The sequence below is a fragment of the Cyprinus carpio genome, unplaced genomic scaffold (genome assembly GCF_018340385.1).
Source record: "Cyprinus carpio isolate SPL01 unplaced genomic scaffold, ASM1834038v1 S000006723, whole genome shotgun sequence".
Classification (NCBI taxonomy): domain Eukaryota; kingdom Metazoa; phylum Chordata; class Actinopteri; order Cypriniformes; family Cyprinidae; genus Cyprinus; species Cyprinus carpio.
This window is the reverse complement of record NW_024879328.1, coordinates 302,026-313,779: the sequence shown is the minus strand read 5'-3', so window position 1 is coordinate 313,779 and position 11,754 is coordinate 302,026. Positions and strand designations below refer to the sequence as shown.

General features: G+C 35.7%; 1 protein-coding gene across 1 annotated transcript; it reads left to right on the top strand.

The window, feature by feature from the left end:
- The first annotated feature begins 14 nt into the window (after positions 1-14).
- On the top strand, positions 15-5,935 carry LOC109103993 (C-X-C chemokine receptor type 3-like). The gene is made up of 3 exons (XM_019117343.2): positions 15-227; positions 1,592-1,972; positions 4,111-5,935. Exons 2-3 carry the CDS (start codon positions 1,595-1,597, stop codon positions 4,834-4,836), a joined length of 1,104 nt encoding a protein of 367 aa, XP_018972888.1. The 5' UTR covers positions 15-227; positions 1,592-1,594; the 3' UTR covers positions 4,837-5,935.
- Positions 5,936-11,754: the final 5,819 nt, after the last annotated feature.

The following is an 11,754-nucleotide window of genomic DNA, read 5'->3' as shown; positions in this document are numbered from 1 at the left end:
AGCAAAATTAACATTTGAAAAAGAATTGTGAATGACTGAAAACTGATCTTTATCTTATTTCCTATTTCAAACCCTGCATGATGCTCTCTGTCACTGTCTCCTCCTCCTCTGTCTGTCTGTCTGTCTTCTACGCATCTGCATGCTGTGACCTTTTAGTATATAGTAACTCTCTATGTGCCAATCATTTCAGCAACTCAGAACTACTGTGAGATCCCACACTTAGAGAGGTACGTTTTCTTCCTTTCAAATGTTTTCCGATTTCCAACTATTTATCATGCATCTCCACATACACTTCACATTGAATCATTGCTCAAATGAATGTTTTATGTTTATAATAATTTTACATTTGAAGATTGTCAGTGACCATCTTATTTTATTTATTTATTATTGGATTTATTTATTCCTATAATGTTTAGTGCACTTTGCTTCACATATATAGTAATATGCAATATGAAAGCGTTTTGAATGAGCCTCAGTTCCCGTTCTGATGACTTTATTTAAGTAAGATGTTAAATGAAGTTAAATTTATTTCCAGCACAAACAGACTTTATTTATACTATGAAGGGAAATACCAGGGGATGACAAATAGCACTCCACAGATTTCATGTTTCAATCACTGACATTCTGAGCTTTATTGTAAAACCCATGTTTCCAATAAAGCGTAGGGTTCATGACACTAGAGGTACTACACTACCCAAAACTAACCACGAGCTCATTTTCAAAGAAATGGTACTTTTACCAGAAACGACCATTTAGGAAAGTGATAGATCTCTACCTCAGCAGCAAATGTGAACGTCACAGGAGATTTAACTTGGTCTCATCAGTGAAGAGAAACTGAATTGCATTTTGACTGATAAGCATCAGTGATGAATGTACTTTGTGGCCACTTTGTGGTTTGACATTTTCTCTTATCTGTTCAATTGAGTGATTCATTGAAATATGACAACAAATTATTGCGTGCCAAAGCTTCTGTAACTGAACTTATTAAATCCTGGATTTTGCTCCAAAATAAAAATTAATATACTCCTAGGGTATATGTTTAATAATATATGCAGCAATATACAACATTTAGTCATCATATACATGCTATTTCAGACCTGAAAAAAAAAAATAAAATCCTTCGGTGGAACACAAAAGAAAGCTTTTTGATGAATGTTTTATCTGTACAATAAAACTAAAAGGGGTCCAAAACACTGGATTCTATTGATTTTCATTTTATGGACAATCAATCAATCAATCAATCTGCTGTCTTTCATATTTTTTATATTCCGCAGAAGCAAGTAAGTCTTAGAGGTTTGGAACAAACATGAGGGTGAATAAATGATGACAGGATTTACATTTTTTGGTGATGAATATGCTTTCAATAATGTCTCATCATTGCCCCTTTCTGGTCAAAACACTTCAGCAAAGGAACTAAACTAACATCTTGTACATATTTGTAAGATTATTAATTCGAGTAAAAGACAAACTTTAAACTGTGCATTCACAAGACATTATGGTTTATGTAAAGAAAACAATGCTTACAGTAGAATGGATGATAGGAATAGATACTAATTCTATATGTTTTGTTTTGTTTTTGTTTTTTCTTCAGAAAATGAATGGTGACAAAAAGGTAACATTTAGCATGGAGGAGCTTTTTAATTTTAGTGACTTCGAGGACTTATACAATTACAGCTACAACTCGAATGGTGAAGGAACTGTGTGTGGTCAGGAGTCTAGCATGTACTTTGATTCCATTTTTATTCCGGTCCTTTACTCTCTGGCGCTAGTTGTGGGGCTGGTGGGAAATGGGCTGGTTCTGGTGGTACTGTGGAAAAAGAGAATGAGCTTGAATGTTACCGATATCTTCATCCTCCATCTGAGTTTAGCAGACATTCTGCTGCTGCTAACGTTGCCCTTCTGGGCTGTAGAGGCAGTTAAGGGGTGGATCTTTGGCACGGCACTCTGCAAGCTGACTGGAGCTCTGTTCAAGGTGGGCAAATACTGTATGTCTTTGGGGTCAAGAATTATTGGTTGCAGTTTTCATGGCCTTGTGTTGATTTCATGAAATTATTTGGTCATCTGCTTTTCCATTTTATTGTTTATGCACATATTCAGTAATTGAATTGTATGAATTACAATATTGTATAGTGTTCTAACAGATTTTACTGATCGGCTCCATTCACTTCCATTGATCCTCAGTGTAATCCAGATTTTTTAAGAGGTGGAAAATATTTTTTTTTTGTGTTAAAGGATTAGTTCACTTCCAAAATAAAAATTTCCTGATAATTTAGTCACCCCCATGTCTTCTAAGATGTGCATGTCTTTCTTTCTTCAGTCACAAAGAAATAAATGTTTTTGAGGAAAACATTCCAGGATTTTTCTCCATATGGACTTCGGTGGAACCCAACGGGTTGAAGGTCTAAATTTCAATGCAGCTCCAAAGGGCTTTATACGATCCCAGCTGAGGAATGGGGGTCTTGGCTGGCGAAATGATTGGTCAATTTCTTAAAAAATTTAAAATAAAACAAAAAAATGTATATACTATTTAAACACAAATGCTCATCTTGCACTAGCTCGACATCACGCATTATACAGTCACATTGGAAAGGTCACACGTGACGTAGTTGGAAGTACCGCAGTGTTTACAAAGCAAATGTGCAAAGAAAGTCAAATGCCCTTTACAACAAAAGGCAAAACAATGATGTCGAACGATTTTGAAAATGAAATTTTCTTCCTACCCAACCTTTTTAACCGGAATACAGAGACGAAGCGCTAACCACGTGTGACCTTTCCAACGTGATTACGTAATGCGTGCATTTGCGGATGCACATTGTGAAGCTAGTGCAAGACCTGCATTTGTGGTTAAAAAGTATACAAATTTTTCATTCTTTTTAGAAAATGTCCAATTGTTTTGCTTGATAAGACTCTTATTCCTTGGATGGAATCCTATAGAGCCCTTTGAAGCTGCACTGAAACTGCAATTTGGACCTTCAGCCTGTTGGCCACCATTGAAGTCCATTATGTAGAAAAATCCTGGAATGTTTTCCTCGAAAACCTTAATTTCTTTGCGACTGAAGACAGAAAGACATGAACATCTTGGATGACCTTGTGGTGAGTAAATCATTCTGGAACTAATCCTTTAAACCAGGGGTTTTCAACCTTTTAGGACATGCGCCCCTCCAAGTTTGTCTAATATTACACGTGCTTTCATTACTTTAGTGTTTAAACGGACAAGACTTAAAACACTTGAGAATGAAAAACTTTCTTGAGGAAGCAGCACTGGCCTGATTGTTAAGGTGACAGATGGGGAGCTGAAACCCACCTAAAAAGGGGTTAGAACCGCCCCTGGTATGGCGTGTGTAATAATCAAGCGGCAACCTCCCGCTCTCTCTCCTGAGGCCAACACAGAAGTGACTTAAACTGTAATTCATCAACTGGCCGCTAGAGGCTGGCTGCAAAAGGGAGTCAATCCCATATAACACCCATGTTAAAATGCCCAACTTTACAGCAGAAAAAAAAAAACATGTTTACAGCCTGGTTCAAAAAATTATTTTGGTCTGTATAGCTAATTTTGTCCTTCATGACAACTGAGAGGGGGTGAATTTTTTTTTTAACTCATCCGTTTAAATTATATTAAGCCTTTAAGTTCTGCATAATTAAGGGCCTGGCCACTTGAGTGACAGGTGGATTGCTGCTACTGATCTAAGTGGGCGTGGTTTCAGCAACCAGCTCCCGCCTTTCTGCCCATTTTCGATTATCTGGGAGTGACGTGCGGTGATGCACTGCCAAGATGGTGGCAGCCCACTCCACCCACTTTGAGCTTCAATAACACTCTTCAGGAGTCTATGGGTGACGTCACAGATACTACGTCCATGTTTTTATACAGTCTATGGTAATTATACTGAAACATAAATATATAACCAGTTTACCTGATTTAATGTGATGGCTGAGTGTGTTTCTGAGATAACAACATGCCAATCCGTGGCACGCCCCACAGGTTGAAAACCCCTGCTTTTAACAACATGATACCACAAATGCTTTTGACTGAAATCAGCATGTACCCGGAATATTGCTTTAAGAATCAACTTTGGGTTTACAATATTTCATTGTTACTTCTTTCTCCATCAGATCAATTTCTACTGTGGAATTTTCATGCTTTCCTGCATCAGTCTTGACCGCTACTTGTCCATCGTTCATGCAGTGCAGATGTATTCTCGTAAAAAGCCAGTGGTGACTCACTGTTGCTGCCTGATGGTCTGGCTCTTCTGCCTTCTGCTCTCCATTCCTGACTGGAAATTCCTTGTGGCCGTTGAGGACACCAGACGTCAGGATAAAACAGAATGTGTTCCGTTTTACCCGTCTGATTCTTGGCATCTGGCCACTCGTCTGCTCTACCATATTTTGGGTTTCATTCTTCCAGCACTAATGATCCTGTTCTGTTATTATCACATCCTGCAGCGGCTGAAGCATGGCTCCCAGTGCAAGCAGAAGAAGAGAGCCATCCGTGTCATTGTAACCCTGGTTCTAGCCTTCTTCATCAGCTGGACTCCATACAACATCACTCTCATCGTTGACACCATACAAAGCAATAAGACCATCAATCTCAGTAAACAAACATCCTGTGAAAGTGCCACAGCATTAGATGTAGCTCTCACAGCTACATCCACATTGGGCTACTTACACTGCTGTATCAATCCAGTGCTTTACGCTTTCGTGGGGGTGAAATTTCGCCAACACCTGCTAGATATGCTGAAACCGCTGGGCTTCACGCTGATGGGACCAGCGGTTCTGGTGTCACGGAAGAGCTCTTTATGGTCAGAGTCAGTGGACACCTCACACACATCTGCTTTCTGAAATAACAAATGCCATCAATCTCATACAGGTATATGTACAATCAGTCAGCGTGTCATCTTTTTAGCATGCAACCTTTAACATCTGTATCAGTCAGAGGAGTTTGGCTTTATGTACACAAGCGTTGCCATTCACACCAAGGACGATAACTATAACAATAACTAGTCTTAGTCTTAATAATCATTATAATTTTATGAGAATATGGAAGTCCACACCACGACTTTAACAATAACATTATATAGAGGAACAATTTTATTGGAATCACTGGAGTGATTTTCAAAATGATGAATGTGAAAAAACATAGACAACCAATCATAATTCATGGAACTTTAAAGAGCTCAAGCATTTAAAGCTACAGATGACAAAACTGTGGTGTACCTTTATGATAAACAAACTTTATCGTTCGTTAGTGTGGACACTAATATTTATCTTCAAAGTTATCTTTATAGTTATTGTTCTTGGGGTGAACAGGTCTTAAGTCTCATGCTTTTTAGTATGCAGACTGCATTATAAACATGAACATAGAGCAGTCTTGTTTAATCTTGCTTTCAGGATATTTCTCTTTGCACATGTGGCAGCTACTGTAGGTTCTCAACTGTTTTGCATCTCTCAAGCGTCAGTATATCCTTACAGCTCACACATTTTAGAGACACATAAAAAGTTTCTACTTTTGTTATAATGGCAGATTTTTTTCCAACACTTTAGACTTTTGAAAAAGCAAAAAAAAAAAAAAAAAAAAAAAAAAACAACCTTTTTTATTTTTTTTATTTTACTATTATATATTGTTATTGTGTGTATTGTCTGAAGTGTTCCTGATTTTGTTTGTTAATTGTCTTGTTTTTTATAGTTGTTGTTTTTTCTGTGATGTTATGTTTTTAATCTTGATTTGCTGTAAATACAAAACATCCTATGTCATGTGAAGCAGAACTGGGCAAACTTGTATTTTGGTGCTTATTGTCTTCTTATATGCTCCTGTATTTTGATATATAACTTAGTTGAACCTCCCAGTCTCTTTATTTTTAAGCATAAAACCTGTAGCTACAATGTGAGAAGTCCTCTTTAATGCTGTAAACTGGGATATAATAAAATACAAGAAAAATTATGTATGAAGAGAAATTATATATGAAACTACATATGAATATAGATGTTTATATATGACAATCATGATCACGATTTAACTAAATTCAAATGAGGGAACAAATTTGTTTGCCTGCTTAAAATGAGGTAATGAATTCATAAAATGTGGCCAGGATTCAACTAAAACGAGAAGGAACAAAGAAAACGCCATGAATCAATAGATTGTATGACTTCATTCTTAACTCATGGCCACCATATCAAGGCCAAGGCATCGACTCTATAAGACCTTTGCAGGTGTCCTGTGGTATCTGGCACCAAAATGTTCACAGTAGATCATTCAAGTCCTGCATGTAAGCAGGGCCGTAGATGGGGTATACAGGGCACCAGTTAAAATCACCGTGGGCCCTCCAACAGCTGAAGGCCCCTAGAATCATACCCAAATTTCACCCGCTAGCAAGGGCCCTGACTGTAGTTTGCGAGGTAGAACTGTCTTGGATCAAACTGCTTGGTCCAGCACATGCCACAGATGCTCAGTAGGATTGAGAACTGGTAAATATGGAGGCCAGGGCACTTCCTGAATTCTTGAATTCATCATGTTCTTTGTACTATTCCTGAACAATGTGTGCAGTGTAGCAGGGTGCATTATCCTGCTGAAAGAGGCCATTTCCACTAGGGAACACTGTTGTCATGGAGGGGTGTACCTGATCTGCAACAATTTTTAGGTAGGTAGCACATGTCTAATTTATGTCCACATGAATGGTCAAGGTTTCCTAGCAGAACATTGCCCAGAGCATCACACTCCCTCCACTGGCTTTTCATGTCTCACAATGCATCTTGGCGCCATCACTTCCCCATTTAAACGGTGGACACATAGAATACGGCTGTCCAAATGACAAAGTTGACAAGGTTCATGTTGCAATGCCTGCTGGGTGCACCATACAAAACTCATCCATGGCTCCCAGCATGCATTGCAGCATGAATCGTCTCACCATTGTTGTGATTCATAAATTCTTAATGTCTGTGTGTCAGAATGAGTTATAATTCAAATTCAGAATATCCTATCTGTAGTTTCTCAACACTGTAAAAAGTTATAATAATTTTAACAGTATAAGACTTCAAATGCTACAATAAAGACCTATTAATTGGTTATCAGCAAGTCCGTACGATGTGAATAATTACATATCATGCAATTTTACAGTAAAATACTGTTAAAATGAAGATATTTTTGGCAGTGAAAAAAATCATTTTATAATTTACAGTGAAAACCTATAAATTGACATTCCCAGAATTTCCTGCATGACACTTCACATTTGAATTTTTTGAATAACTGTTTCTTCTTAGTTTTTTTCTTATCAGTTGTGTACATGAGGGTTTTATCTTACATCTAATGTTAATGTTGATGAGCTTTTATTTAATATGTGACCACCTGATTTCTCATCATTTTTTTGGTGCTTGTCAGTGTTACAATGTATTACAATGGTACAAAACAGATATTATTAATTCAATTGGTTGGTATATTAAAACCTGTTAACCAGACCCCCCATTATGGCACTCACAGCTGAAAGTGCCCTACCTAACTTAAAATTGCAACAGTTCCTTACTTCAGTGTGTTACACACATAATTTTGGTGTCTTTGGAAAGAAGACCCTTTGGGTTTTACTTTTTATCAACCAGAGTTGATAATGCTCAAAAATATAGTTATAGTTATAGACACTGTACAAAAAAATCAAAAAAATTGTACCACACTGATTTAATTTCTTAATTTGATATAAAAATACATAAAATCAGTTCTGGAGCAATCTAGAAAAGTAAATGGGTTGAAAGTCACATGTCTCATGAGTTTCTATTTCAAATCTGAAGAAGATACCATGAAAAATGAGATTCCTGCAACCATTTTTCTGATTTTCTATGTCTATTCCCCCCACCCCCCAAATATAAAAAATATTTACCACATACCACTGCATAGTTTTTCAACTATAAAACAAAATAAATGTCACAGTTTATTATTATTATTATTATTATTATTATTATTATTATTATTATTATTATTATTATAATTACAGTGAAGGTTAGTAGTAGGAAAATCAAATCTATTAATGACAACAGCCCACTTTTGATTAGTGATGAGATCTGTGAATGAGGCCACTTTAGAATGATGAAAATTACATCACCATCAATGATCACCTATGCTTTTAAATGATCACCAATGATATTGATTTTCTTTTCAATAAATATCATGTTTTTCTAAACACACTGTTGAAAACACCACAAGACAACATAAAAATGTAGCTAAACAGTCAATCAATGTAAACACGAATCACCATAATGGTGACTTCAACCCAAACTATTATTTTCAATAAAAAAGCAACATCTAAACCTATTAATTCTAAATAAAACATTGTCAATGTATTAAATAAATAAAGTTAATCTGGTTGGTAATAAGTGAAGATGTTTTGCTGTTTAATCCTCCTCTGCTGAGATCATGAAATATATAACGTCTTCTTTTATCTTCTGTTGATTTCATTAAGGTTGTGGTTGGTTGTATGTAATTGTTTTGTTTCTCTTTTTCTGTTCTTGTTGTTCCCCTTTTCTTCAGTGATTCTGCTAACTATCATCAGCTCTCTTCAATTATGCTCAATCAAGCTGGTCCATCTGGGCCCCACATGGGTGTCTCAGAAGAGGAACTGGTGGCGGGTGACACATGATTATTTTTGTGTGCTGTGTGCTTGTAACAATAATATGGTCAAAACCTTACCAGAGAAACTTCAGATATCACCATCGAGCACAATTTAAAGTCATTGGAGTGGATTGCATGTTTTAAAATGTGCTTAGGTTTTTACAGACAAATACATTTTTTTTTTAAATATATATTTATAATACACATCCTACAGAATGTATATTTTCAGCACAAACAGACTGACTTTATTTCTATTGCAGGAAGGTGGCAGACTACATCAGCAAAAAATATGTCATGGGAGATTTAACTTGGTCTCATCAGTGATGAGAAACTAAATTGCATTATGACTGATAGGCATCAGTGATGAATGCGCATTGCATCCGGTGTGTTTTTTTCATTTTCTCTTTTATTTTCAGTCAAGTGATTCACGTAATATGGATTTCCATAATTTTCATTTCATAAAGTCCTGCACAGTGGCCAGAAGATTTTTAGCCGTTTGAAAAGGATTTCCTGACTTGTTCCTCCAAAACACCCCAAAGTCTCATTAATATTCAGATCTGGTTACTGTGCAGGCCATTGGAGATGTTCTGATGGAATATGAAACTGATGAAGATTTCAGGCCATGCATATATAGGTGTGAAACCTCCAACGCTATATTGGCCAGTGTTTCAGTTTCCCCAGTATCAGGGGTTTTCCCTCCAAGGAGGCATGGAAGGCACTGCCTCCTCAAAAAATAATCCACAGCACAAAAATAAAACAGTCAAATATTACGAACTGTGACATTAATAAGTGTATAAATCACTAATTTTTCTAGAGTAACACTGTCCAATTGCGACATCAGTGGTAGGCCATGTTTCTCTTGTTATATGATTTGTTATCATGACTGGCAGATAAATCCAGATGAAAACTAATTAAAAAAGTAAAGAGTAAGTAAAGTAAGTAAGTAAACAACCCACCCACTTAGACATCGAGCCGGAAGTGGTGGGGTGAGTTATTAAAACATAACAACATGGCAGAGAGCACGGTAAGATATGTGTAATGTTTCTCTTATTCTGTGGTGAACTATAAATTCATATATTAAGTTAAATTGTTATCTTGAAAATATCGATTATATGCATGTCTTTCACATTTTACTTCTCAAAGTTAAAAATGTTGTCATCTTTTATTGTTTTCAGTATTTTTCTTTGACAGTTTGATTATGTTTTAGATTGTGTATTGTAAATGGGCTTTGTGATGAAGCCCCTTTATGTTTAGAATTTAATATTTCTAAGATATTAAATACTTTGATCTATTACAGTTATTTTTTGTGGGTTTATTTTACGTTACAGAGCATTTTAAGTTTGTTATTGACTTTGTCAAAGTTGAGATAATGGGTGTTATGCATTTTTCATGTCACCTTTTGCAGGAACATTCTACAAAATCACATTCAAAATGTGCAAGATTTCAGAGACACATTCCATTCCAAGTTTGTACTCTTTGAAGACATGGAGACTTTTTCTTATAAAATGTAATGAAAACAGGGGACCAAAATTAACTCTTCTTGTCATGAATTATAATTCTAATAGTAATAATAATAATTTCAAAAGCTGATAATTATTTGCTGTTTATTATTATTTCTATTACAATTAAATGTGTTTAAGTTTTAAATTATCATTTTAGTTTGATTTCTTGTCTTTGAAATGTCTTATTATTTGATAATCACATAGCACTTTTTATGTTTATTTTAAATTTTAAAATAAAAAAGTTCTCGCTGTTCTCTAGTGCAAAACCAACAACCTGTCTCTGAATGTGGACGAAACAAAAGAGATTGTTGTAGTTTTCAGGAATTCACGGTGCGATCACTCCCTGATGAACATCAACAGCTCCTCCGTGGAGATCGTGGAGATTCGACTTCTCAATACAAAGGGACTAGACTAGCACACACACTAACAAATGTTTGCTCAATACTTTTTGCACTATTTATCGCTGCTACACAACAAATGTACACATGTATGTGATTGTTTTTAATATATGATGTTCTCTTTAAAGCACCTTGGTCCTGGAGGAACATTGTTTTGTTTCACTGTGTACTGTATATGGTTGAAATGACAATAAAAGTATACTTGACTGTTTGATAAAAATGAACATGAACTAAATATTCTCATAATAGCCTACAGTCAAATTAAATTCACTATGCTGCATAATGTTAAATTCATTAATTGATCAAAAATTAATATAATCATATTTTGATATCTATTTGCAAAACATTTAATAACATACATCTATTGCTTAAAATAAATAATCTATGATGTTACATTCATTAACTACATTGATCAAAATAAATATGAATAAATAAGATTACATATTTTTAGTATTTCAGGTATTTTTATGAAAGGTTGTACACATAAATATTTTCAAAATCCATGAGAAAATAGCTTATATTAAATGTAACAAAAGAACATTACAGTGCAAAACTGTAGGTGGCACTAAACAGACCAGATCTACCCTAAACCATAAATGGCTCGCCTCACTTCCTGAAAGGTGTGGCCTGGATCATGTGTCCTGAAATGTGTGTGGTGGTGCAGGGCTGCATCAAACCAATTAAAAGGAGCTCCAATTTCAGGTCCCAGGTTTGAGTCTGTGTGTATGCACTTGAACAGAAATGATATGCATTTTGCTTCCCTTGGGCTGATAAATAATTTAAAAGGAGCTTCACTTTCGATTATGATAAATCATTTTTATGTCAGCAACAAACATGAAGGTCACATGAGGTTTACCTTGGTCTGATGAATAAGAAAGTGAATTGCATTATGACTGACAGATATCAGTGATGTGCTTTGTGACCAGCGTGTTTTTTCATTTTCTCTTTTCTTTTCAGTCAAGTGATTCACAGATCAAAACAACTAATTAAGTGCCAATGTTGCTGTAACTGCACTTATAAAATCCTGTATTTTGCTCCCAAACAGAAATAAATATATACTTGAAATGGCTATGGATGAATCCTAATACATGCAGTATTATACAACATTCTGCCATGCACATCATCAGAGGTACCCGGTCCTGTTCCTGAAAATCTACCAACCCTGATAAAACACGGCTGTCTGTAATGATCAACTTTGCTTGAAGGTTGAAATCCAGAAACAGGACTGGGCACCCCGATGCTGTTTCAAATCTGTAAGAAGCTTTTT